The 27,836-nt window shown below is 50.9% G+C and overlaps 7 protein-coding genes across 7 annotated transcripts; 5 read left to right on the top strand and 2 right to left on the bottom strand.

Moving 5' to 3' along the window:
* Positions 1 to 10,766: 10,766 nt before the first annotated feature.
* Positions 10,767 to 11,708, top strand: BKCO1_820007 (glycerol uptake facilitator; the record flags this gene model as incomplete). Its single annotated transcript, XM_020279499.1, has 2 exons — positions 10,767 to 11,393; positions 11,469 to 11,708. The coding sequence occupies 2 exons, from the start codon at positions 10,767 to 10,769 to the stop codon at positions 11,706 to 11,708; spliced, it is 867 nt and encodes a 288-aa protein (XP_020125647.1).
* Positions 11,709 to 12,411: 703 nt separating this feature from the next.
* BKCO1_820006 (cytochrome p450) lies at positions 12,412 to 14,137 on the bottom strand (the record flags this gene model as incomplete). The annotated part of the gene is made up of 3 exons (XM_020279498.1): positions 12,412 to 13,548; positions 13,623 to 13,889; positions 13,949 to 14,137. The coding sequence occupies 3 exons, from the start codon at positions 14,135 to 14,137 to the stop codon at positions 12,412 to 12,414; spliced, it is 1,593 nt and encodes a 530-aa protein (XP_020125646.1).
* A 1,056-nt stretch (positions 14,138 to 15,193) lies between these two features.
* Positions 15,194 to 15,955, top strand: BKCO1_820005 (uncharacterized protein; the record flags this gene model as incomplete). Its single annotated transcript, XM_020279497.1, has 1 exon — positions 15,194 to 15,955. One exon carries the CDS (start codon positions 15,194 to 15,196, stop codon positions 15,953 to 15,955), a length of 762 nt encoding a protein of 253 aa, XP_020125645.1.
* A 372-nt stretch (positions 15,956 to 16,327) lies between these two features.
* BKCO1_820004 (shikimate o-hydroxycinnamoyltransferase-like) lies at positions 16,328 to 18,022 on the bottom strand (the record flags this gene model as incomplete). Its single annotated transcript, XM_020279496.1, has 1 exon — positions 16,328 to 18,022. The coding sequence occupies one exon, from the start codon at positions 18,020 to 18,022 to the stop codon at positions 16,328 to 16,330; it is 1,695 nt and encodes a 564-aa protein (XP_020125644.1).
* Positions 18,023 to 18,533: 511 nt separating this feature from the next.
* Positions 18,534 to 19,549, top strand: BKCO1_820003 (uncharacterized protein; the record flags this gene model as incomplete). Its single annotated transcript, XM_020279495.1, has 2 exons — positions 18,534 to 18,817; positions 18,871 to 19,549. The coding sequence occupies 2 exons, from the start codon at positions 18,534 to 18,536 to the stop codon at positions 19,547 to 19,549; spliced, it is 963 nt and encodes a 320-aa protein (XP_020125650.1).
* A 1,217-nt stretch (positions 19,550 to 20,766) lies between these two features.
* BKCO1_820002 (fatty acid elongase) lies at positions 20,767 to 21,784 on the top strand (the record flags this gene model as incomplete). Its single annotated transcript, XM_020279494.1, has 2 exons — positions 20,767 to 21,144; positions 21,212 to 21,784. The coding sequence occupies 2 exons, from the start codon at positions 20,767 to 20,769 to the stop codon at positions 21,782 to 21,784; spliced, it is 951 nt and encodes a 316-aa protein (XP_020125649.1).
* A 1,487-nt stretch (positions 21,785 to 23,271) lies between these two features.
* BKCO1_820001 (ankyrin repeat and protein kinase domain-containing protein 1) lies at positions 23,272 to 24,378 on the top strand (the record flags this gene model as incomplete). Its single annotated transcript, XM_020279485.1, has 2 exons — positions 23,272 to 23,461; positions 23,531 to 24,378. 2 exons carry the CDS (start codon positions 23,272 to 23,274, stop codon positions 24,376 to 24,378), a joined length of 1,038 nt encoding a protein of 345 aa, XP_020125648.1.
* Positions 24,379 to 27,836: the final 3,458 nt, after the last annotated feature.

Below are 27,836 nucleotides of genomic sequence, written 5' to 3'. Positions count from 1 at the left end.
CCCGTAGGGAGGTAGCGGACCGCGATATATCTACCTTAACGAAGCTATAGAGCCACGCTTTAAAGTCGTGTTTAACTAGATTAACTATACTATACTTAAAGAGAAGTATGCCCGCGATAATTAGGTAATAGAGAAGATCGTGTTATTTCTAGAGAAGTTCTCGAAGTTCTAGCTAAGGCGATTAGTCCGGATTAATAAACGACGGATACTTAATAATCGTATCCTAGTAGCACGTCCTCGGAGAGGGAAGAACTACTTTACACTTATCCTAATCGAGCTTAAGGAAATAATCTTCGAGCATATTTTATAGGTTCCGAACGGGAAGGCTTTTTAGATATACGACTATTTTGCGTTTACGACGGTCGGAGAGTACCTAGAGAGATAGAATAGTAGTAGCCTTACCGAGGTCTTACCTAAGGCTCGTTCTTTTTTCTATGCCCTTAACGAGTTTATTATCGATATTAGCGGTTTAGAGAGTTTCTTTACCGAGGTTAGACGGTACTCTTTACTCGTCTATCTAGATACTAAGCTCTTAGCTAGTAAAGAGAAGTATTACTAGTATCTTACGTATATTACGCTCCGGGTGGGTGCTACAAGGGATTACGAGGGTATACCCGGTTAGAGAGAGGGCCTATAGAAACTTTCTATACGATGTTCCTAACTTAAAAAAGTTTATATAGATCTTTATAGGGATAATAGCCGACTAGGCTATTAGTAGAAAAGAAACGAGGTTCTACGGGAGCTTCGAAGAACGTACTAGAGGTATATTACGATAGTAAGGCTTATAAAGAATACCGAACGACTTAAAGAATACACCTAACTACGGAAAGCGGAAATAGTAGACGAAACTAGCGTTAAGATATTTCGATAGTTCTATAGATAATATAAACTCTTCTTTCCTAGTCCTAAGTTCTATATATAGAATCGATTGATTTAATTAGTCTTATAGCACTAATAAAAATCTAAAAAGTAAATAAATACTATATAGTCTTAGAAATCTATTAATAAAGAAAGTTTAATAAGCTACTAACGTATAGTTATCTATAAAAATTTATTAGCTACTTTATTAAATATATATATTCGCTTAGCCTTAATTTTTTCTTTAGTCTATATCTACTTCTTAACTAGTTAATTAAACTTAATAAAATATCTCGTAAATTAAAAACTAATCGCTAAAAGTATAGCTCTAAAACGTATATAATTATAATATAAAACGTAAAAGGCGAAGACTTATTTTAAGTAACTATAAGTATTTTATTTAGAGTAAAAAGTATTATTATATTCTATCTCTTTAATTATTTTAAAGCTATAGTAAGTCTTTTCTAAGCGGCTTATAAGAGATATAGTAAATAAATATAATAATAACGTAAGACTAAAAAGAATAGATTTTAAAGATTTTATATTTAATATAAAGATATACGCTAGCTCTTATTTATACTTATTAATAAGGATTAGGGGGGAAGACTACTAGCCTCGAATATATATTCTATATAATTTCGATATTAATATATGTTGTATAAATTTCCTACTTCTACTATTAGGAATACTCTCTAAGGAGAGTCGGCCAGCTCTAGACCTAATAAAGAATATAGTTCGTACTAAAAACTAAACTAAATAGTAAAAGTACTTCCGTTCTATACTATAGATCTCTTCCCTCTTTATCTATATATACTCGTTATAGTAAAGCCTAACGCCGTATTAACTCTATACTATCGTTAACTTAATAGCACTTGCTATTATCGAACGGGGTCTCTACTAGTAGAATTTCTCTACCGTCTCTACTAGTCCCATCCTTATTCTATATGCCGTATATATTAAGAAGGGTATCGTCTAGGGCGGAGCTATTCGTACTATAAACCTATACTATACCGGAACTTGGCTTTCTTAGGATATTATCGCCGTCGTCGCGCTATCGAAGGGTAATATAGCTATTTTCTTAGTATTAAAGAAGAATCTTACTATTAGCTAGGGCCTATAGTATCGGACTATAATCTATTATATTCGAGTGTTCTTAAGTAGACTTATATATTAGGTCTATCTTTAAGATCTTAGCGCGTCTACTTAGAGGTATAAGGTTCTACATAGTAAAGTCGTTAAAGGCGGGATTCGGAGTCGGTATTAGCGAAGATAGAATACGAGGTACTAATTATATAAGTATTAATAAAGCGCTAGCCTTCTCGTAAATCGTACCGTTTCCCCGAGTATATCTAGCTTAACCTACGATATCTCCTACTACCGAAAGCCTATATAGATCGTCGACCCACGAATAACTTATAGAAATATACGCTAGGTATAGAAGAGTAGTAGCGTAAATTAGTATATTCTTTTCTAGCGTAATGCTTAAAGGTTCGATAATTAAAGGTTCGATAACCCCTAATATAAGCTGCTCTATTCTAGCTTCTTATACTCCTACGGTGGCCTTAAGACGAGACGTAGAGACGGGTAATTTACGGAGACTATACCGACGTCTACGGATATACCGTAAGCTAGAATATAGGAAGTAAACATCCGGTAAGTTAACCGAGGGTAGACGACGAAATTATAGACGTCGATTACTATAAAAGCGCAACGAGAGCGCGGGATCCGGAATACTAGCTTTTAATACTAGTAGCGGACGAGATACTAACTCTTAAAAAGCCGGAAACTAGTAGATAGGATTCGTAGCGATAGGTACGTCCCGTTATATCCGGGTAGCGGTGTCGGGCGGCTAAGGGTATAATCTTAATAGGGGTAAAGCGCCTACTTACTTTTAATCTATTTTAGGAATAGTTATAATTATAATAATTGCCTAACTAACGTTAAGATTACTAGTAGTATATTTTTATATCTATCTATCTTCCACCTTAGCATTACCCGCTATTCTTTATCTATATCGAAAATGCAGCCGATTATCTAAATTACCGATTAATAAGTCGGGAACCTTTCTAAGTCTACGGCTTTATCCGAGACTAGCTTCGGCCCGTTTATAGTGCCGGAGGATACCTCTAATTAGTAGGGCAACTGCGGTGCCGCTTACTCTAATAGTCCTACGACCTTCCTCCTATAAGATTATAGCGAATGCGCCGCCCGCATACTTAACAACGAAATTCTAGCGTATATATACACGGAAATAGCTCTATAGGTAGTATCTATAAAGGCGTTAAGCCTTAAACGGTATTATACCTACTAGATAATAGCGCTCGCAGCATAGTAAAACTTATATTAAGAGTACTTAGCGAACGTTTAGAGCCAGGCTAAAGAGATTAAGCGTTTAAAAGAGTAGGTCGAGGATCTAAAGAAGGAAAATAGAAAACTTTTAGAAGAAATCTCTACTTAGTAGATAAAAGGCTCTTACAAAGTATTATAGCCCGAATAAATTTTTTTATCTAGTTTATCGATTGCTCTAAGTTAAATAAAAAGACTACCTTAACACCTCTTAAGTAGAATAATAACATCTCTCTTCGTTAATAATCTAGCGTAATTAAGCGCCGTCCTTCCTCTAGAATCCTTAATACTAGAATCTACACCTTTATTTAGTAGGTAAGATACTATCCTAGCTTTACTAAGCTAAGCTACCCTATAAAGGGGTATTCTAAGCCCTATATAAAATAGAAGATTCTAAGAGACTAAATAGTTCGAATATTAGAGTTAGTCTAATAGTATATCTCTTCGATTAAGTAGATCTAGCACCTTTAGCTCGTCTAACTCTCGCTCGACGGTATAATAAGCCAACTATTCTTTCTTAATATCGCCTCCCCGGCTAAAGAGTAAAATTATAGTTTCTAGAGATACCTCTTTAATGGCGACAGATAGTAGGGTAAAATCGAGAAAATACGCTACGTTAGGATTAGCGCCGCGGTCTAAAAACTAGGTAGTAAGCTCTTAGTCTTAGACGACGAGTCTAACGTAGGTTATTACTACTATCTTTATAATATTCTACTTTAGTTACTTACGTAAGAGCCGGAGGTATATAGGTCCCTATTAGTTAGTTAATATTCTAGCCGTGCTAGAGGAGAACGTTAAAAACGGGGATTAATTTCGTCTTTATAGCTTGCTCGAAGTATATAGATACTAGAGAGATACTAAGGGATAGAATATAGTATAAAATCTCTAGCTAGTCGTACTCTATAGCTATAAGTAGTATAGGCTAAAAGTCGTAGAGCCTACTCTCGGTATAGTCGAGGCCCGTAAAGTAGCCTTAAAAGATCTCTTTAACCTAGTTAAGTTATCCTAGGATATAGGTATATACTAGTAGTATTATCTCCCTCGGGGGATTACGCTGGGATAGGCGCTATAGGGAAGTATATTATAATAATATAGCTATAGTATATGGTATTAAGTAATAGTAAGATAACTCGGTTAGGCTAAAGCGGCGTTAATATACGCTAAGAATATAACTTATAGCCCCGCGACTCCGCTTACCTCCGCTTAGGTAATTTCTTAGCAGCCGATTATCTAGATCGACCGGCCTTAAATATATCTAGCCTAGTACTACTCCTTCTAAGCTTATACCGGCTATACTACTTTAAACGTATTCGCTATATTCTACTACTATAATCCCGGCCTCCTCGAATAGGTAGAAGTATAATATCGAGTATATACTATACTAATAGATAATATCTATTTTGCCTCCTTCGATAACGGGATATTAGTAATCGATACTAGAGATCTCGCTAGCTACTTAGTGGTTACTATTATATCGCTACGTAGAGCGATTTTAGCTTATATTTCTTCTCGCCCTTCTACTTCCGATCCAACCGATGCTACTACCGGGGATAGATATATCTAGAAACTTATAGATGTAGTTAAAAAGCTTTATAACGATTATCGATAGTACTTTATTAGCGCGAATACCTATATTATTTATACCGTATTCGAAGGAGCTATTGCACTTCCGTATTAAAAAAAAATAATCGAGGATAACGTTAAAATCTTAGGACTCTCGTCTTTATCGATATTCTACGTCGTTCTACGGGATCCCCGCAACGTAGGGTAAGGCATAGTACTCGTCGATGCGACTATATCGACTAGTAGTAAGCCCGCGGTATATATCGAAGATAAACTAGTTTCTTTAAAATAGGTTGGAGAAGAGGTCGCGTCTTCGGCGTCTTCGGCGTCTTCGATATCTAAGTAGGTTTAGAACGCTCGGTTTAAGAAATATAGGCGATATAAGAACGGAGAGTGGAAGTAGTAACCTTAAGAGGCCTTATAGCTATATAAGGTATAGGGTAAATATTTCTTTTCCCTAAAGAAGTAGTTTTAATATTATTTAGAGGGTCTATAAAATAGCGAATACGGTCGACTTTACCCGAGGTGTTTACTAATAAGCCACTAGTACGGCGGAAGGAATTAAGTTCCCGCTATCGGTAGAAGAATAATTCCGATTTATTCTAGAGTTCTCGCCGATCGCTCGGCTAGAAAGCGGCTTCTAGGCCTCGACGGGGCTATTAAAAGCGCGCGCTTAGATACTACTATAAATAGCCTAGCGCGAGAAAGCGCCCTTATAAGAGTATTTAAAACTAGAACGAGACGCGTAGCCTATAAACCACGCTAAAATAAGTTTTTCCTCTATTCTTAGTATTCGAGAGCTATACTACCGTATAGTAGTCTTTCTATCTAGTATAGATGCATATAACCTCTCCTAAGTAGTCGGCTAGCTATTTATAGGGTATAAACAGCACCTTCTATACTTCTAGAGAGACTATTTTACTATCTTAAGCTGGCTAAGTAGTATAATAAAAACGCTAGAGGGGCTTAGATTTAACGTAGAGGTACTAATAGTAGGACCCCGCCTACTTTTACCCGGATATCTCTTAGCTAAATATAACTACTCTATATATCGGAAGGATCTAGCTAAGCTTTAACTCCCGTTCGTAAACGTGTATATAGTACTCGATAACGCACCGTATATATCGACTAGAGGAATATAGGCCCTTAAGAGATAACTAATAATGCTAATATACTACTTAGACTACGTAGATAACGTCTATCTACTAGGTAACCGTAATATGGGCGTCGGCATTATTATATCTACTATAGGGTGGGTACTATTAGTTAGGTATAGCGCTTCTAGGGAGAAAAGAGAATTACTTCGACCTATACGGCCCTCTTTAAGACGAAGACTTAAGAGTCCTTCTTAAATAGAGTATATTATAGTAATAAAGCACGGCATCGAATTTATAAAGGTAGAGAAAGTAAACTATATATATCCTACTAAGCGTAATATATATATTACGGTCGGCGGATTTAAAGGAGACCGCGTTAACTATAGAACGTATAAGATACCTAGACTACTTATAAAGTAACGAAATATAACTACCTATTTAAACCCCGCCTATCGTTTTTTTTTTTCAAGCTATTAAAAAAGGGAGAGAAAGAGAAGGAAATAGAGAAAAGAAGAAAGAAAGAGAAAGAAGGAGATCGATAGATAGTAGGCGGTAGGGGCAGTAGAACTATAATAAATTCGAAATTAAATATCCCTTACTTAATCTTACTACTATCTTTACTCTCTATACTTAACGTATCCTTCCCATCCCTTTTCCTCTTATAGAATACTATACTATATTTATCTCTTAGGTACTGAAAAGTTCCGTTCTCTCCGTTAATCTCGTTATTATAAAGAGAATAAGGGCATATATAAGTCCGACGTCTAATCGATACGAGATATTTCTTAATATACTTCTCTAATATCCTACCCCCTTTAAGAAGTTAGTGGTACCGTTATAAAGGCACCCCAGGCCTACTAAGGTAGAAAGGGTATAGAGCTATAAAAATTACTATACCTACCCGGGTAATCCTACTATAAAAGTAGTCTTTTAAGTCTTAAAGGTAACCCTCGTAGTGCTAGTTCTACTTTAAAGTTAATTCTATCCACTTAGCGCACTAGTGGTAGAAATACGCCTTATTAGTTAGCGTATATTTAGACGGCACGTTATATAACTTTAATAAGTGTGTGCTAAGTTCCTTCGTGTTAGCAACTAGTAAGGAATAGTTATTCTAAAGATAACGGCCGGCGCGAGTGCGAAGGACGTATAAGAAAGTAACGTATTCGGATATAGCGCTAAGTAGCTAGTTAACGAAATTATAGCCGTAGTTTAACTAGGAGCACCTTATAATACCTAGCCTACCGGTTAGAATCGTTTAGTAGGAACGGATAGGAACTAATAGAAGCTAGATAGTAGGGCTTTACTTTAAACGCTTAAAGATATAGTAGGCGTTATTATATTCTTTCTTACTTTATTACTAACGAGTTCGGTGGCACCGGAGTAGATAGTTATTAAATATAGCGCGGCCGGTCCTATTATACTATTAGTATACTTAAATAAGGTTTAAATTACGTTTTAAGTACTTACCGATGCTAGTATTCCCTCCCGCACCAGATACATTTATCGTTTTCGAAGGATATAGAATAGTAGAGGTTCTAGCTCTCTAGATTCGCCAGCTTAGCTAAAATTAAAATGGCTTTAATTATCGAAAGAGATAATACTTCTCCCTTATTCCCTCTTAGATAGAAGGTATTCGCCACTTCTATCCTAACTAGATCGTACTTAAATAGAATATTTATAAACCTAGACGGTTTCGGTCGCATACGCTTAACACTATTCTTAGTAATATAGTCGTAGTCTATATTCTTACCCACTATAGGATAGTATAACTCGGTCGTTAGTGTGTCGAAGAAACTCTTATATTTATCCTTAGTACGCTTTCGCTTTTCTTAAGAGAACTAGGAAGACTTCGCGCGGAAGCTCGCGCTCGTAGAGGCGCGAGAACTAGAAACCGTAAGAGAGTATAGATTTAGTACGCGAAGATTCTAACGAAAGTTTATAGAATAGACCTAGTCGATAGAGGTTTTACGTTAATCCTCTTCTATAATAATAGCTTAGGAGTCGACTCTAGAAACCTTAGATAGGTAGTATATAAATATAGTCTCGTTCTTATATTCTATCTCTCTTTATCGCTCGGTAGATGTAATTAACTCTAAGTAGGTGTTAATACTTATACCGTATAAAAATAGGTCTAATATACGTACTATCTAGGGCGTTTCCTACCCCTCTCTAAAAATAGTAGGAGGTTAACGTCTCCTCGTATCTAGCCCTCCGGCTAAGCTCTACGAGCATCTTATTCTAAACCGTAAAGATAAGAATTTTAGTTGCCGAGATAGAATACTAATCGCCATCTATCGTACGGATAATAGATACTTCCTATACCTTCTCCGGAAAGATTATATATTTAGAGTTTGCACCGGGATCGATCGTCGCATCTATAATCTTAGATATAGTTAGGGCGCCGTCCGCAATCGTAAGGGTAATAAAATAAGTAACGACGTAATATACGCGATTTTCCGGGCTCTAGAAAAAAGGTTTCTATATTCTACTAAGATAGATTACTTCGTAGGTCCGCTAGCGATAGAATCTTTCTATACTTATATACGAGTTGCTTAATTTCTTACGCCTTTCTTAAGTCTTCGTTTAATAAGCAGGATAAAGCCCTCCGTATCGGTTAGAATTAGCTTAATATCTTTATACTTAAGTCTATCGTTTATACCTCGATAAAGGCTGCTTTTAATAATCTCTCCCGGACGGATACTACGGAATAAGTATAGAAGTATACTAAAAGCCAACTATAGACGAAATCGGGAGTGGTTAAAGGTATACTCGTCGTAAACCTAAAGAAAGTAGAGTATATTCTAGATAACGGTAAAATTAGCTAGTCCTTTTAGAGCGATATTAACGGATACGCCTTTAATAACCGTAAGAGATTCGATATACTATAATCGTTAGAGTATTCTTTAGGAAAAAAAACCCCTCTCCGTTATATTACCTTACTTATACTATCGCGTATATATTTTTTATACTTATACCCCGTTCGATATCGTACTATACGTTTTAACTCGTCGAAAACCCTTTTTAGCGTCTAGATACTTATACGCCGGTCGCTTTATCCCGGGATATATCTAACTATCCACTAGAAGAACCTTTAGATAGCTATAATACTTAGAAGACGGCGAAGGTTAGAGACGTAGTCCTCCTTATTTATAGCTAATAGGCTAGCCATCTATTTCGCCTCGAACCTACTAATAATTAGTATAGCCTAGTAAAAAGGGTCTCTAATATACTCGGTCTAGCGCTCTAAGACGAGCTATATCCGGGCACGTTACTTAAAGCTTTCTATAAAAGGTATATAAGGGCGCTTAGAGTTAGCCTCTTAGTCGAAGATATTATTATCGATAATATCTTCGAAGCGTCTCTTCTTCTAGATTTTAAGGGGAGGTATAGTGGGCGGGATATAAGAGAGAGTATCTTTACGAGAAAGGCTAACGATGTATTTTCGACGATAGCGACTTAAGTAGGAGAGATTTCTAGCGTCTTTATAGGTCGAGAGGCTTTTGCTTCGGCGGCTCTAGCGCACGCAGTTATATTAGTATAGACGACGCATACGCCCCGTAAAGCGTAACCGCTAGAAATCAGGCGATGTGTGGGGCGGTAATATTCTTATAAGTCCCTACGCTAATTAGGCGTTACCGTGCTTGAGTGGTAGTAGGGGGGTTAAAGGGCAGAGTTCTACCGGGCGGGATAGTGGAAGTTAGCAGTATTATAGCAGGCGGTAAGCAGGAAAGGGCAGAAACATAGCGGGCGGGAAGCTGGAATATGGCGGGCGGGAAGCGGGCGGGAAGCGGGCGGTAAGGTGACGCTTAAACGTCGGCTAGAGGTCAGGGTGCTAATTTGCGACCTCTAGGATGATAAATTCCCGGATGCGAACAACCAATCAAATACGCGGAGAGCGCTAAGCAGTTGAGTTGGTTATTACGTCAGTCTAACACGTGACACTTGCGGTCCGTGGACACTGAAGGTCCCGAGTTCAAACCTCGGCCGTCGTACATTTTTTTTTTCTCCTTTTGTCAATCAGAGACGACTTCGATACGCCAGGAGTTGGGTGTGGAGTTTGGGTGGAGGCGAGTGCGTGGCGCTTTTGGTGGGCGACAGACCTTTCAGCAGCTCGTGATGCGATCGCCCAGTTCCTTTTTTGGACCTTCAATTATTCCCGAAACGCCTACTGTACGGCTGGCTGAGAAGGTCGAGCTCTCAGAACTTAGGCGTGGCGATGCCAGTCGGTGTGCAGGAGGAACGGCGTGCCACAGCAGCTTGCAGTGTTTCAGTTCTGTTTTCGTCCTGCATGCAGCTTGCTCATCACTGTGAATACCACGGAAGGGGTGTCCATGTCTGTGTGGTCAGATACTTGAAAGACTTTCATGAACTTGAAGCTTAGCGGAACAAAGAAGAAAGGAGCGTGACACATGATTATATTATCCTTGATTGAGAATATATGTGTCGACGAGGGATGTAGAGGAAAACATGTCATTCCTCAAGACATGTCAGGCGGCTATCGATAAGCACTTCGATCCGGTCCACTATGTCATGAAGAAGCTGAGATGATCAACAACGTCTTGCTCTGTTGATTTCACGAGTCCGGTCGGCGGCGCCTCGGTCTCGGAACAGCTGGAATTTGTGCCGAGCGGTGAAGCCAAACCTGCCAAAGGGTGCTGCTGTCACTTACGGTGATGCTGCGGACCCACTCTATGGCGGGCTAGTGAGGTAGCAAAACAAGCCACAAACCAGCGTCAGATAGCCCCGGGCAGCACTCTTATCTACAAGGGGCTAGCCGTCCCACGTGTCTCTAAAAAGTGCAGGTAGGTAGCCCGAGCAGGGACCAGCATAAAAACGAAACGTCTACATCGCACCACCACCCACGCCTCCCACCACGTCGTCCCCCACCCATCCACCACCATCATGGGCATCAAGGTCCCCAAGTTCTCCCGGCGCGGGCTCAAGCCCTACGCGGCCGAATTCCTCGGCACGGCGCTGCTGATAGTCATCGGCGAGGGCGTCATCGCGCAGTGCCTGCTCTCCGACTTCCACAACGGCACCTGGCTGTCCATCAACCTCGCGTGGGCGGGCGCCGTGGCGCTGACGTCGTTCCTCGCCGACCCCAGCCCGACGGTCAACCCGGCCGTCACGCTCGCCCTGGCCGCCGTGCGCGGGCCCGCCCACCAGCACTGGCGCGAGGTGCCCGGCAAGCTGCTCGCCCAGTTCGCCGGCGCCTTCGTCGGCGCCGCCCTCGTCTACGTCAACTACCGCTCCGCCATCCTCGCCTGGGACCCCGAGTACACCATCCCCGGCGGCAGCATCATCAGCCCCATGGGCCACCACTCGGCCGGCATCTTCGCCACCTATCCCTCCGCCCTGCTCGTGTCCAACTGGGAGGCCGTCTTCCAGGAGGTGCTGGCCTCGGCGGTGCTGATGTTCTGCGTGCTGAGCATCGCCGAGGGGCCCAACACGCGCTTCGGCGCCCCGCAGGTGTCCGTTTTCATCCTGATGGTGGCCATTGGCGCCGCCCTGGGCTGGCAGACTGGTTACGTATGTGTCTTGCTTCCGCTTTTTTTTTTGGTTATTTCTGGCTGCTGACACTTTTTTTTTCTTTCCCGCCATCAGGCCGTCAACCCGGCGCGAGACTTTGGCCCGCGCCTGTTCTCGGCCATCATGTACGGCCGCGAGGTCTTCACCGCCGCCAACTACTACTGCTTCGTGCCCCTCTTTGCGCCCATCTTCGGCTGCCTCTTCGGCGCCACCGTCTACGACTTTATGCTGTTCGAAGGCGAGGGCTCCTGGGTCCGGGATGCCGCCGACAAGGTCAACTCGGACCACCACGGTCCTTTGAGGCTGCTGGACTAAAAGAAAAGAAAAAAACCGAAGTTGCCTATCTGTTGCGTAAAAGAGGGCTGCGCGCACATTGTAAAACAGAGTGACCGTCTGTAGACACTTTTTTTTTTTTGGCGGGGTGCGAGATGGACAAGAAGTTGCCAGTAGCAGAAAAGCACGGGCTGCGAGACAGCTGAACGGCCGTCATGAAGTCAGATCATGTCCGGATAAAGATATATAGAGCATCCTTGTTGTTTGGACGGTTTTTCACCATCTCTACCTTCATGCATAGACTATTGGGCTTCATGTTAAGATGAAGGTGTAAGGCGCAATGAGTACATAAGAGTTTGCTTTTTTTGCTTTCGAGTTTTCTTCTGCAATCAATTGAATGTAGTCACTCAAACTGCGTTACAAAAAACAACAAGGAAAGGTAGGTGGTTCTACCCGGAAGAACAGGCACATTTGACAAGTAACTGTGTGCTCCGCTTACGATTAGAGTTGGGTTCAAGCTCGCCTATACCATCTCACATCCAGTCGAGTCTTGCAAGTATCTCTCCAAATCTTTGGACTCTCATCAAAAGCATGAATGAAACATTTCAAATCTACAACTTTCTCTCTCTTTCTCTACCCAAAAATAGGAATCAACGCCAACACACCACCATGCCAAGCCCGAGGAAAAAAAAAAGAAAAGCCAGACAGACCAGCATCCCCCGTCCTCCGCCTCCGCGTCCGCCCCTCACTCCTCCGCCCTCGAAACCCTCACCACCAACCCGCCCCTCGGCCTCAGCGTCAGCCCGGGCACCAGATCCGCCAACGGATCCGGCCCGTCGTACGCGAAATCGAAGCTGCCGACCAAGCCCACGACCACGGCCTTGAGCGCCCGCAGCGCGTACTCCTTGCCGATGCACGACTTGGCGCCCATCGAAAACGTCAGGTACGACCCGTTCGTCTCCATGCCGGCCCGCCTGTTCTCGGGCGCCCACCGCTCGGGCACGAAGTCGTCGGCGTCGGGCCCCCACACGGCGGGCGAGCGGTTGATGGCGAAGGTGGGGATGGTGAGCTGGGTGCCCTTGGGGATGGGGACGCCGGCGACGGTGGTGGGAGCGGCGGCTTGCTTCCAGGAGTTGGGGATGGAGGGGTAGAGGCGGGTGACTTCCATGACGAAGTGGTGGAGGTAGGCGATGGAGTCGAGCTGGGCGCTGGATAGCGGCAGGGCGGGGTCGGGGACGGCTTGGCGGACGGCGGCGCGCAGGCGGGCGGCGACGAGCGGGCGCGTGGCGAGCACGTAGATGGCCCAGATGAGGGTGGCGGCGTTGGTGCCGAAGCCCGCGGCGGTGAAGGTCATGGCGTTCTCGATCAGGTCGTAGTCGGTGAGGTCTTTGGTGTTGAGCATCACCGAGAGCATGTCCTTGTGCGTGCCCTCGCCGTCGGTCGACATGTCCTTGCTCTTGCGCTCCTCCATGAACTGGCGGTAGCGCTCGTTCATGTGGCGGCGGTCCTTGAGCTGCTCCTGGTACTTTTTGATGGGCAGCTTGTTGAGCAGGGTGTGGTTGACGAAGAGGGGCAGCACGTAGACGCAGAAGGCGTCCCAGCCCTTGTGGCCCTCGATGGGGAAGTTGCGGTCGAAGAGGTCGTAGAAGTGCGAGGGGTCCTCGATGCCCTTGAAGTCGGCGCCCCACTGGGTGGCGCCGAGGATGTCGAAGGTGCAGTAGTTGGTCCAGTCGAGCATGTTGAGCTCGGCCACGCCGTGGGGCGCGTCGTCGACGATGGAGAGCAGCTTCGACCGGAACCGCTGCACCTGCTTCCACATGTCCGGCACGAGGCGTCGCTGCTGCGAGGGCGTAAAGGCCGGGCCGAGGGCCTTCTTCATGCGCTGCAAGTGCTCCACCGTTAGCGCAACTGCATCTTCCCCAAACGCGCATGTGGCTCCCAAGTAGTACTACTCACCCTGTGCCGCGGACCTTCGGCGAGGACGAGCCCGTCACCGAGCATGGGGCCCAGCGCCTCGCGGAAGCCGTCGGGCCACTTCATGTCCTCGTTGTTCACGATCTGCCTGACGGCGCTGGGGCTCATGGGGAGCAGCTTCTCCTCGCCGAAGAAGCCGGTGCAACGGAGGAAGTCTGTGTGAGCAATCTCCTTGCCCCACTCCCACGCCAGGACGCCGGTAGCGCGGCCCAGTTCCTCGAGTCCATGGCCGAAAAGGAAGCTTCCGCCCTGTGCGAGCCGTCAGAACAAACCGGTTCATCCGGCATTGGGTTTGCTGGGGGACTTACCTTGGGACCAGGGATTTTTCGGAGAGGGCTCAGGACGGATGGCCACAGCCAGCACACGGCGACGAGGTTGATTGCGATTTCGAGAGATAGAGCGACGACGAAGGTACCCCATTGTCCCAGTACAGGAGCAGGGAAGTACTTGCCGCCCACGAGGGCGAGAGCAGCGAAGAGGAGTAGTTTGGAAAACATGTTTATTGTTGTGTGCTTGGAAGGTACTGTGGACTCTCTACAGCTCTGAGATATAGTCCCATTCAAGCGCCCAGCCCGTCTCAGCCGTGTTCATCGATCAGGCCATGATAGCGTGAATGCATGTTGTGGGATTGCTATTTCGCGTTGGTGGATGATCAGCACCCCGTGAGATGGCGGGGCGAAATCTCACAGGGGAGCCGTATGCTGGAAATGCTTGTCTCGACTCTTGGCTTTGCTGATGATTTGCTTATGTTGATGATCACGGTTGCTGACGCTCACCCTTGTGAAGATCGTGGCTGAGCACCGAAGCGCCGGATCCTTCAACCCACCGCAAGCGAAGCGGGACCTACGTGCACATCCGGCTCATTTTAGAACCTTCTTATTTTTAGATTTGGCGTAACTGCCGACATCTCGGCTTTCGTGCTTGCATTGTTCATTTTGCCCGCACGTGGCCATTTATGGGTCGGTTTTGCGTCGTCTTTCCACGCGGCGCCACTGAGATGCTGCCGCTGTCGCAATTACCATCTAAATTATCGGGCGAGCTCTCGTTCAATCGAGTAAATAATCTCGTGCTGTGATGTACTGTCGCTAGGAATACAGGTGACACTGGCCAGCTCCAAGCGTGCATGCGAGATATTGGTGATTGAGACCACAATAGATGTCACTGGGTGCAGCAGGCCAATTGGTGAAGTTTGTAGAGATTCGCATGAGAAACAGAAATAATTAACCAGTAAACGACAAAGAAAAGTTGAAGCACCACGCCGCCCAAGAGAAAACTGAAAGAAAAAATCCCATACGAACACGGCACACACAAACTCTGCCTGCGTCGAGTGGATACAAGATGTGTTAAATGCCTGACCTTGATTCTTCATCTGAACCACAACAATGCACATTGTCCTAATGTTACCAGCAGTGGAATTTCTACTTATCCAATAACATTGCTGATTGTATGTGAACACCATGGCACCAATCGAATTATATAAACTCTTCGAACCAGTACTATAGACCAACCAGACAAGTCCTCCGACAACACTCGTACCGAAAAGTTCCAGCAATATGGCGCAGCCTACGGACCTCTTCGGGGCCGACGGCACGCCTCTCCACGAGGACAACGTTTATCAGGACATCCTCAGCAAGCACATGGACCAGATCTGCGACTTCGAGGACCGCTACCGCCAAATGGGCACGCAGTGGAACCTCACCGACGTCCGTGTCCGCGACGGGGCCCCGGAGCTGGACCCCGCCACGAACCTCGGAGCGCGGTATGCGCGCGACTTCTTCGACGTCCGCGACGAGCACGCCCCCGTCCGCGATGTCGGCCACGAGATCGAGGCGCTGATCGCCGACGCGCGCAGCCGCATCCGCCGCGGCCACTACAGGTTTGTCAAGATGCTCCTCGATGAGATTGACTGGTGCATGGCGGATCTGAAGCGCAGGCTGGACCTGGCTGACGATGCGACCCAAGAGGCTGACCGTTTGCACATGGAGCGCGTTGCGACGGTCGCCATCCGCGGTGCCCAGGGCATCCAGTTCAGCGCGAGGGAGGCCGGGCTGAGGCGCTGGGATAGGACGCTGCCTGCGGTTCCAGTGACTGGGACTTTCATGGCGCCTCTGTCCAATTTCGGAGTTGCGTCCCTTTTCCTCCCTGCCGAGGCAGCCGAGGAGATGAGCTTCGCTGAGCACATCTTCATCAGCAGGTACTTTGGCGACCCAGAGGCTCCCGGTTTGCCTCGCGGCTATGAAGCTAACCCTTCTCTATTCGAGCAGAGGAATGATGTCATCTGGGCCTCTAACCCTGACTTGCGGGACTTGCCGTAGATGATCAAAGGAGCGGCCGCAGAGCTTCCACTGACCCCCAGCACTCTGGTACAGCTCCGTGTAAGTACTGCAGAAAACGTAGGCCGATAGAAAAAAAAGATCAAATTAGATCGAATCGTCGAAACCTTGCATGCATGCGTGAAAGTGATCAGTGAAAGTAATCAGTGAAAGTGACCAGGCCACAGGGAACTCTATTGGTAACGAAACGATGCCTCCACAGACCCCTACGAAAAGCAAGCACAACAAAACTCATGGCAAAAAAAAAAAAAGAGAAAAGAACCAGAACCGCTATCCCGCAAAGAACCAGAACCAGAGAGAAGCTCCTCCCCTCCCCTCCCCTTCCCTCTCCTCCCAACCCCCTGAATCCCCCACTCACCCCAAACACGTCGCATACCCCCTCAAAACCCCATCCCCCCTCACCGCCTCCAAACACCCCGCCTCCAAATCCACCGCCACCTCCAACCCCCCGGGATACCCTTCCTCAGCCCCACCAACCTCCACATCCCTCACCCCAAACGCCGGCAAAACGCAAACCAATCCATCGAACTGCCCTCCCCCGGGCAGCCGCATCCGCCTGAACCGCCCGCACCCCAGCTCGACGTCGGCGCCGCTCCCGAAGGATTTTTCCCACGACGTGGCGACGACGTCGGGGCCGGGGCCACCACCGGTGATGCCGCCGAAGCAGCGCCACGGGTTGACGACGTCCGAGGCGCGCGGCTGGGCGGCGACGAGGGCGAGCTGCGCGCGGAGGAAGCGGGGGCAGGTTTTGGCGGTGAGGGAGGCGCGGATGCTGGTGGCGAGGGTGGCGAGGGAGGCGGTGGGGGTGGTGGTGGTGGGGGTGGTGGAGGAGGAGGAGCGGCGGGAGGAGGAGGGGGATGAGGGGGAGGAGGACGAGGGGGAGGGACCGCCAAAGGCGTCGGGCTCGACTGCGGCGGCGGAGAAGAAGGCGGCGTTGCCAAAGTAGCCTGGTGCGAGGGGCGGCTCCAGCTTGGAGCGGCCGTTGACGGCGAGGGCAAAGGTGCAGCGGTCCGGGCGTTTGGTGGCACTGTCGGTGGGCTTGAGGGAGGCGAGGCGGGCGCGGGCGATGGCGCGCCAGATCAGGGCGCAGACGGCGTCGTGGGTGGAGATGCGCAGGGCGGTGGCGGCTTGCACGTCGGCGTGCAGGCGCTTGAGGGCGGCGGGGCGGAAGTGGAAGATGGCGTTGTCGACCTTGGGGCGGGCGAAGGCGAGGGCTTTGGCGACGAACATGACCGAGGGCGGCGGCAGCTGGAGGCCGAAGATGTGGGGGCCGGCGTTGGGCTTGACGGTCCATTCGAGGGAGAGGTCGACGGGCTCGTCGTCGTCGTGCGAGGTGATGGCGAGCGAAGTGCTGTCGTGGACGGACCGGGCCTTGCCTTCCTTCTCGATGGCGAGCCGGGTCGACGACTCGGCGGCGGACGACGACGGCTTGTGCTGGGCGTACAGGCGGGCGCGCTCGAACCAGCTCTTCATCAAGAAGCCGGTGGCGGTGGCGTCGAGGAGGTAGTGGTGCTTGTTGACCATGAGCACGTAGCCGCCGGCGATGAAGGTCAGCTGCACCGAGAAGGTGTCGCAGCCGCCGTCGCCGTCGGGGCGCGGCACGGCGTCGACGCCGGCGGCGAAGACCTTGGGGTCGAGGTGCTGCGACGGGAAGCCGAGATCCGGGCGCAGCGACTCGAGGGTGATCTTGTCGTGGGTGGCGACGACGAAGGGCAGGCTGGAGTCGTGCTTGACCCGCACGAAGAGCCGGCCGTTGTCCGGCCTGGCGTGCACCTTGCCGAGCAGCTGCGGGAAGGCCAGCGCGTGGCCGTCGTCGTCGGGCAGGCGCAGGAAGGACTCGAGGCTCCGCTTCAGCCGGTCGGCCAGTTCATCGCGGTAGGCTTGCGGGCTGCCTGTCTCGCCGCGCGTGTCGTAGATGAAGATGTACCGGCTGTTGATTGCGGGCGGGATGTTGTCGGCCAGCGTCAGGTCGAAGGTTGCATCGAACGGCTGGGCGGCCGTCAGGCGGAACGTCTTGGTGCTCGGGGCGGACGAGGATCGGAAGAACATGGTGGATGAGACGAGGTGATCTGTGGGTGCGTGGGGCGATGAATTACCGGGTCCTGGTCGGATTACATGTTATAAAGGTCAAGCTTTTGGGTGCATCTGGGGGCCGTCATGCTAAGCGCCCGGCCCGATCCCTGGGCGACGCAGATTACCCGAAATAGTAATATTGGTTCAGCTGCCTGGTCAGTGAGCCGTCAGCTTACGAAGATCTGTCTGTCTTAAGCGAGACCCCGCAAGACGCCCAGGAGGTACACCAAGCGTGCTGAGCACGTGGAGGATAGACGGTTTGCGTGTGAAGATGCTGATTTTGATTCTAAAATTATCGTCAAGATGCCAACTGTGCGAGGCAGTGTCACTGAAGTCGTGCACCTGGCTGGATAGTACTTGAAGCCACCACGCCGAGCACTTGGCAACACCATCACTTGGCAATCACATCTTCGCTCAACAAGCTTCTCTTGGCAGCTTAAACTTTATCTCTTTGTACACAATACTGAAAACACACTCAACACGCACAATGGCATCGACCCTCGCAACCACCCTTGCCCACGATGCAGCCATCACCAGCGTGGCTTATGCCACCACCAGCCTTCTCTACCGGCTGTCTCACCGATACCTCAAGTCCACCGTTGTCCACTGGGACAATGTGAAGCCCGGCGTGCAGAACCGGATGGCATGCGAGATTGCACTCCTCCCCACCCGGGCCATCCTGTTCCTCCTCTGCGCCCCGGCAATCATGAGCGCCTTCGCCGCTCCGGAAATCTGGACGCACTTGGACACATACCGCATGATCCTCGCCTCGTGAGTTCCACCACCCAATGATCCTGCCATGCCGAGACTGACCACAGCAACAGGGCCATCATGGGCGGCAGCTACATGTTCGACCTCACCATCGAGCGCAACGACACGCTCTCGCTCATCCACCACTTCATGGGCCCGGCGCTGCTCCTCTGGGTGCGCTGCTCGTACTCGGCCTTCAACTCGTCCGACGCGCTCATGTGCCGCATGCTCGTCTCCTTCGTCTTCTTCGGCGCCGGCGTCGGCGGCTCCGTCACCACCGTCATGCTCGTCCTCATGAAGCTGTTCAAGCGCCAGATCTCGCCCGCCGTCCTGTACCGCGCCGTCGTCGCCCTGTCGTGGGTGCTCACGCTCAACACGTGGCTGTCCACCATGTACGGCTGCACCTACCTGCTGTGGGCCTTCGAGGACCTGCACAGCCACTGGGGCGACTTCGCCGGCCTCGTCCCCCTGGCCCTGTGCGGCTTTGAGTTCTGGCTCCAGTGGCGCTGGGCCCTGCGCTTCCAGGGCATCTCCGAGGGCCTCGGCGCTGCTGCTGGCATCGCTCCCGTTGCTGCCGTCCCTGCTGCTGGTGCTGAGGAGAAGCAGAAGAAGAAGATGTTGGTTCTGTCGTCGTTTGAGAACATGAGCGCGGAGAAGATTAGCGCAAACACCATGGCGCTGTCGTGGGCCGTCGGCTACTCGGGTGTGTGCATGAAGGTTTTGGAGAAGCTCACCATCCGTCTGATGATGTGAATGTAGAGAGATGAGGGGAAGATAGGAGGAATTTTTAAATACCATATAGACATAGGCCAGATTGAAATGCGACTCCGATTTCTTTTTTTTAAAAAAAATAATTATTGGCACCGTACTACTTCAGTGAGTCTTAGATAGAACCATGCATGGATTAATTCCCTAATGGAAAGCCCTGACGAGCTGTTGGCCTATATACTATGTGTTTAACATTGAATCTGCACTCATTCAGTATTTGGCGGCCCGTTCCGCGGGTTCTTTAGTTTGCGTTTCCGGAAAACAATAAACACCAGCTTAGCGGCACAAGGCCATCGCTTAAAATTTGAAACATTCGCTACACAAGATCTTGCAAGATTTCAACATGTTTGACGTGTTAATCAAAGATGCATACGCATGGGATTTGCTGTATTATCAAAATCAGCGCTTCTTCACAGGGAATTTACCAGTCCACTGATTATGCGATAGACGACGTCCACCACCAGAAGACTTGCCTGCATTCAGACAATAACAACATATGAGACTTGGCAAAGCAACGATGGCTTAATTTCTAAATTTGTTCCACTGTTCGTTTAATCCGAATCAACTCTCGTACGTTTACGATGGCTGGAAAGCCACAGCATCGCCAGCCTTTGGCGTCAAGGCTGCTGCACTAAATGTGCGACAGAAATAACTGAGGCTGCTGTATAGTGCGAAGCTAGCCGCGAAATCGCGGGGTTGCGGGTGGCTGTGCTGAAGGAAGACGGGGAGGACAGCTGCTTACGGTAAGGCCGGCGGTTGCCCAGCGGCCCCAAAGCTTCGCCCGAATGAACAAGGCTTAACGGAAAGAGCCAAGCCACCGGCGTCTGACGCCCTTTGGGTGGTCAGCTTACGGTTCGCATTATACTCGGAGCGCTGCTGAATCCCATGTCGCCCGGTATTCGTCAGTCTCTTGCAAAGACAATAATCCAACATGCTCGTTTTTTCTTACGCTTGGCAAAAGCCGTGGCTTGCGAGAGTGCTTCTTTCGTCCATGCCAAGGTACCGCTTCGGGTACGCCGCGATAGACAGAGTCGGGCCTCAGCGCAGCGAGGAATCAATAAATAGGCTGGGTGCGACGGGTACGAACAAGGAACAACATCAATCACTTCAGTCTACATTCAAGCGACGGGCCTCCACCTTCACTTATCGCCTCTCCACTTTCATTCACACCCTCGTCCTCTCTGCAAACAACCATCTCCGCAATGGCAGCCACCACCGCAGCCCCCGCCCCGCTCTGGAGCGTCTTCGACGCGTCCTGGACCGCCATGACGGGCTCGCCGGCGTCGGCCTTCGCCTTCACGCCATCGACGGCGCCGTTCGCGACGCTCAAGTCGACCGTGTCGATGATGGCCGTCTACTACGCGGCCATCTTCGGCGGGCGCGAGCTGATGCGCAACCGGCCGGCCTTCCAGCTCAAGACGCCGTTCATGCTGCACAACTTCTTCCTCACCGCGCTGTCGGGCGGGCTGCTGGTGCTGTTCCTCGAGCAGATTGTGCCCACGCTGTGGCGCCGCGGCGTCTACGACTCCGTGTGCGCCGCCGACGCGGGCTGGACGGAGCCGCTCAACCTGCTGTACTACGTGAGTCGACCTCGACCTCTACCCCGACCTCGTGCGTTGAAGCTAACGATTGGCCACCCACACACAGCTCAACTACCTCACCAAGTACGTCGAATTCATCGACACGGTCTTCCTCGTCCTCAAGAAGAAGCCGCTCACCTTCCTGCACACGTACCACCACGGGGCCACGGCGCTCCTCTGCTTCGTGCAGATGGCGGGCCGCACGCCCGTGTCGTGGGTGCCCATCACGCTCAACCTGTCGGTGCACTGCGTCATGTACTTTTACTACTTCCAGTCGGCGCGCGGCGTGCAGTGCTGGTGGAAGCGCCACATCACCGTCATGCAGATCGTGCAGTTCGTCATCGACCTCGGCTTCGTCTACTTCACGGCGTACAACCTGTTCGTGTCGCGCCACCTCGCCGACGTGCTGCCCCACGTCGGCGCGTGCGACGGCGGCGAGGTCGCGGCCGTGACGGGCGCCGCCATCCTGACCAGCTATCTGTTCTTGTTCGTCGCTTTTTACTTTGCGACCTACAAGAAGAAGGCCCCCGCGGCCAAGTCGGCGGCGCAGAAGGCCTCGGATCTGCACAGGGTGGCGTCCAAGGCGTCGGTTGCGCTGGCGGCCGGTGGGGTCAAGCTGATGCCGGCGATCAAGGAGTAGGGGATGGCGGCGATGCGCTTTGGCTCTCTTATTTTCTCTGTTCTTTTTTGTTTCTGTCGGGTACGGGATCGCGGATCGCGGAAGGTTTGACGCCATAGACGGATAGATCGGGTCAGGGGTGATTGGGAGGAGTGGGCGGTGGAGCCGCAGGGTGGAGATCCAGGAACGGTTGTGGTGGTTGTTGCTTTGTTGATTGTTCCATGGCGCAGGGGCGATCATTGCTCTGTCTATTTTTGTGGTGTACAGGGGTTTCCTTTTTCTTTGTTTTTGTTCTTGTTCGCTTTGCTACCTAGACAACCAATGCCACGGCTTTGCTCCCTTCATCATTCACCTGGCCGCCAAGCGCGAAAAGCTTATTCTGGCTCGCTTAGATGCGTCATGATGCTTGTTCTGTTTCCAGCTTCGGGCCCCCTGTCAGCAACTTGTGGCTGGATTGGGAAGGGTGCCTATCTTTCTTGGCGAATCGCTGATCTAGCGCTGACGGATCGTGGAGTGGCCGTGGAGGCTTCCCGCCTGCCCGCCTGCTGCTTTTTTGAGCACCGCTTCGACGCCTCTGGGCCGGCAGTGCCTCGTGCTGGCGCCGCTAGTGTGGAACCGCGAAACCGTTGCGCGTTGTGCCGTCGCTAGGGCCACGTAACGTGTGGGCCCGACAGCCATGGCAGATGAGTGGCAGATCCGATCACCAAAAAAGCGGGGCTGCTCGTCGTCACGGAGTTGACAGCCGCATCCAGATGGTGCCGAAAGCGGAGGTTTCGCCAACAGCCACGCACGCTGATCCTGCGCTCTGTTCCTGAACAAACGCACAACGTATTGATGAGGGGGGCCGAGTGCACGACAGGTCGAATTAAGCAACCAAATACGCGTATGAGACGAGCAATCAGCACCGCCGCTCGCCAAGTCCGGGGAACCCAGCCCCCAGGGACAGCTGGCCGCTGGGCAAAGCTTGAGCCGGGCTGTGGGGGCTGGGCACAGTGCTTGCATCTTGCATCTGGCCGTCGCCGGGTAGCTAGCCGCCAACGGGGCCAGCGATCCTTGAAGGATTCTTGAAGGAATGCTTATCAATGGTTGGCACTCTGTCTGACAAGGCGCGGCACTTTGGGGGCTATCTGCTTACGATTCTCCCCCCGCATCTGGCAAGGCGGCACCAGCTTGTGTGAAACACCCGTCAGCCCGCACGTGTGTGCTCTGCTTCTGGTGGTGGCGCGGGCGCGGGTGCGCTCGAGTCGCTCTCGGCCAGGGCCTCCCGGTGGAGAACCAACCGCCCTGAATCGCGAGGCTGGCGGGCTCGCTGACTGAGCCGCAGCACTTGAGCCAAAGCAACCGGCAGGCACTGTTGCTGCTACCAAATTAGACCTCCAGCCAGGCCTCGTGTTGGTCTGTTCCGCCATCTTTGGATGCGGCTCTGGGAGAAATAAGTAGTCTCGTCGCCCAATTGATAGATACATCGCATCACATCGAGTGACGACTGCCTTCAGACAATCAACACAATGGCATCTGCACTCACCGACTCCATGGCCTCGTTCCAGGGCTTCACCACCGCTGCCGGCTTCCAGTCGCAGCAGCCCATGCAACAACCCGTCGACACGGGCATGTGCTCGGACGAGGAGGACTGGACCTCCGTGGCCGACGCCGCCGAGCGGAGACGGATCCAGAACCGCAACGCCCAGCGCAAATACCGTTGGTTGCCCCTCCACCTCCGCCCGTGTCTGCACCAACCACGCCCCCGCATTTACTGACTAGTCGCAGGCCGGAACCTCAAGCGCCGCGTGCAAGCCCTCGAGCAGCAGCAGCAACACCAGCAGCAATCCGCATATCACCACCGCCAGACCTCGCCCTTCCCATCCACCGGCAGCATCGACCTCCAGCACCTGTTCGGCCCCTCCAACTTCTCCATCCCCATGACCGCCGCCGCCACCCCCAGGAACACGCCGCTCCCCACGCCCCCTTGCGAGCCGTCGGCAGCGGCAATGGCCGCCTCGCAATGCGCCACCTGCCACCAATGCGGCAGCCTGGTGTCCATGGCGGCCGCAGACAGCGCCAGCCAGCTCCTCGGCATGACCACCCCGCCCTTCCAGCACATCGTCGAGGACTGGACGCAAACCATGTTCGACGACGTGCTGCCCGACATCAGCATGCCCGACAGCACCACGACCCCGGCCAACAGCGTCTCGGGAGCCGACTCATCATCATCATCCTCATCATCATCACACGTCGGCGCCGGCGGCCTGAACATCTCCCTCACCGGCCACGCCGACAGCACGACCACCACATCCGACGCCTCCGACAACATCAGCACCAACACCAAGCTCTCGTCCCCCCCGCCCTTTTCCACCTCCTCAGCCGCGTCGACAACCTCCACCCGCTCCCGCTCCGCCAGCGCCCGGCAATCGCTCTCCGGCCGCTCGCTGCTGCACATCGCGGCCGAGCGCGGCAACGACGCCATGGTGTCCTTCCTGCTCGAGCAGGGCGGCGACCCCAACGCCCGCGACGACATGGGCTGGACGCCGCTGCACCTCGCCGTCGAGCAGGGGCACAAGGGGACCGTCAGCCGGCTGCTCGAGGCGGGGGGGAACCTGTTTGCGAGGACGGAGTAGGGGGGTGCATGGAAGTATGCACGGGTGATGCGTGCTTGGCTTGGCTTTTCTTTTTCTTGGTCTTGGTCTTTCGTTTGTTGAACGGTTTGGTGGTGCTTTGCGGGATTTTTTGTTTTGTTTTGCATGTACAGAGCGTTTGGCGTTGGTGGTGGTACATACATACGATTGGGACGGGCTGATATCCTTGGGCTGCTGTTGTTTAATGCATTGCGTGGGCGCTTTGCACGGGATGGGTAAAATTTTCTGTTTTAGAGGGGAGAAGAGAAAGACAAGATTAGACGATCGTCAATGCATCTCTCGCTAGCAAGAATCATGCGTGGTACTATCAGTCATCGGAGCAGTACAGTGAGCGGGACCGGTCGTGTTTCATTTCTATGCTACGTCAGTTGCGATGGGCTCTCAACCCCGGCTGGGTTTACTGGTTGATGAAACCTTCTTTTCTGAAATGTGAATTTCAAACCTTAAGAAAGCTTGTGCGTGGTTTTTTTTTTTTTTCACACTGCGTCTACCCGCTTGATATCTAGAAGCAACTTCTCATATCTATCCCCCACATCGCACAGATCTCACAAAAATCGAGCAAGTATTGCGACATTATCCTTATCTTTTGAATGTTTTCACTCTTATTCTACCTAGTCTACCTCTTCTCTCCAAGCTGCCCAAATACAACCATCATGCAGTCCCCACCATGACGAAAACTTGCACAAGGTCCATCAAAACTTGGACTGCGGTTTCGCTGCCTTCGGCCGGCTTCCCGTGTCTACCTCTGTCTAACACGAGAAGTTCGGTGACGCATCTTCTTCAACTGTGGCTTGGAACGTTGGATTACGTTTCTCAAAGAAAGCCTTGACGCCTTGTTCCTAATCCTTAAGCAGCAGTCAATAATCTCGAAACTCCTCTGTCCCTCTCATACCCCGCACTGAACATGTGGTACAGCACGGCCGAATCCACCAGGGGCATGCCCTCAGCCGTTCCGGGACTATGCCGCATCAAGACGCGGTTCAAGTACGACGCCAGAGGGTTAGCGTTCTTGGCAATACTATGCGCCAGCTCCAGCGATCGGGTCATCCCCTTGGACGCGGGCGGGTAGCGTCTCTTGGAAGAGCGGGCCGAAGTGAGGCGAGGTGGGCGGGGAGACTTCGCCCGCTGTGATGAGCAGGTAGGACGCACGGGAGAAGCCGATGAGGCGCGGTAGGAAGGAGGAGATCAAACGATGGTTCAACCTTTGTTTGGTACTGTTGGCGAACGGCGCGCCACGCATCGAGACGCACCCGGGCTGAGGCTGTGCTTAGCTGATTGCTGTTGGAAGCGTCATGGTTATCCAGGGCTCAACTGCACAGCCTTGCATGTCGGCTTGCGACATAGGTAGATGGCAAGTGCGAGGCGGCTGCCGCTTTGCGGCAGCGAGTTCAGCGATGCTCTTATAAACAACGGTTCAATCAATGGCTAGAACATGCAAGCCTCGGCGATCTATGCTCCGCCCTTTACCGGCACCTGAGGAGAAATCAATTTAGAGATCTACTCAGGCACAGAAAGTCTTCCCGGCACCGGTGACACGACCTTGGCCAACTCGTCCACATCAAACAGGGGGAACACTGTCTCGAAATCCTGCATCATCCGCAAAGTGAATGCATTCTACTTCTTCTGCCAAATCTGCACGACGAAAACCACAGAGTTTGCAGTCATGGCACCCTCCGGATAGTGCGACACTTTGAAGTCTTTCGTTGGAACTTCTCGTACGAGGTGGGGACAAGGATGGGGTCGGGAGTGGGAATCACTTTGTTTTCGATGTGATGACTGGTAGCAAGCTGCTCTATACGTTCTTTAAAGAAGATGCGTGCTGATATCTCTACATGCTTTGGCCAAGACGATGCATGGCGATAGTTCTCGGTCTGGAGTCCGGTGTCCAGTAATCCTCCGCCTTCAACCACCACCAAACGCCAACACCTCTCCACACTGGCTGATCCAAGCTATGTGGGGAGTATAAGGGCTAAACCACATGCAAGTTACGTACTATCCGACCAATTAGAGACCCGACTGATTGGAGGTTGCCTTTTCCGGCGTAATAGAGCGAGCGGTAGTATAGAGCACTACCTCATATTGAATATTCTAGTGGACCACAGTAATTCTTTTATCCCCCAACGCTTTATACTGTATTGGCCAGTCAGATCCTAAGATATAACTGGTATAGGGTAGTTGTATTATGATTCCGCAACTTTCCTACGTCTGCACAAGCCTTAGTGGCAGCCATCGCGGTGGACATCACAGATAGGAAAGCCTGGCTGATAAAAAGCATGAATGATGATGATGGATCTAGAACCGGAGGGGTTCTAGATCCGCTATCTACGGATCCAGATCCAACTGGTTCCGGATCCGGCAGCTATGGAACTGGAAGCTGTGGAACTGGAAGCTGTGGAACTAGAAGCTATGGAACTGGAAGCTCCTGCCCGACCTCCTCACCGTGCCACTCAGCATGATCTACTTGTCCGGTTCATAGAGCATTGTGGTATTCGCAAACCTTCGATGAATTTCAAACCCCCACCCTTATCCAGAAATGGTATACGGCTTTGCGGTGACTTTTGGAAAACTTGATTTTCGAGAATACTGGAATTGAATGGACCTAATGACAAAACCGATCGTTCTACGACACCATGCATCCCACGTACCAACCCCCCCAAAAAAAACCATCTGAACCAAAGGCAGAAAAAGACACAAGCAAGCAAAGCCCCGCAAGCCAAAAACAAAAAAAGAAAAACGCCAGGTATGCCCCATCTCCCTCTCTTCCTCACACCTAAACCTTCGAAAACGCCGCTCCCCCCGCCGCCTCGTCCACCTCCCTCGCCTGATCCAACCCCACCACCTCAAACAGCTTCTTCGGCGTGACATGGCTCGGCACGCCCGTCACGCCCTCCGCCTTGAGCCTCTCAAACATGCCCTTCATCCCCACATACGCCGAGCTCAGCGCCGCCAACGAAAAAATCATCACCTTGAACCCCATCTCGCGCGCCTCCCCCACCGAGATCAACGGGCTCGCCCCATTCTCAATCGCATTCAACAGCAACGGCCACGGCCGCAGCTCCCGCACCGCGCGCGCCGCCTGCTCCTTGGACTGAAACCCCTCGAGGATGCCCACGTCGGCGCCGAGGTCGCGCGCGGCCCGCAGCCGCGCGACGCACTCGTCGTACCCGCGCGTCTGCAGCGCGTCCGTCCGCGCGATCAGCAGCATGTCGCTGCCGAGGGCGCGCAGCGCGTTCTTGGCCGCCCGGATCCGCAGCAGGTAGTCCGGGAGGGGGACGACTTCTTTGCCTGCGAGGTGCCCGCACCGCTTGGATAGGATTTGGTCTTCGATGTGGAACCCCGCGACGCCGGCGCGGTGGTACTGCGCGACGGCGCGGGCGATGACGACGGGGCCGCCGTAGCCGGCTGGGAGGGTGTTAGTGTGGGGACGAGGGAGGAAGGGG

The sequence above is a fragment of the Diplodia corticola genome (genome assembly GCF_001883845.1).
Source record: "Diplodia corticola strain CBS 112549 chromosome Unknown scaffold82, whole genome shotgun sequence".
NCBI classification, from domain to species: domain Eukaryota; kingdom Fungi; phylum Ascomycota; class Dothideomycetes; order Botryosphaeriales; family Botryosphaeriaceae; genus Diplodia; species Diplodia corticola.
This window is presented reverse-complemented; position numbering and strand designations above follow the sequence as displayed.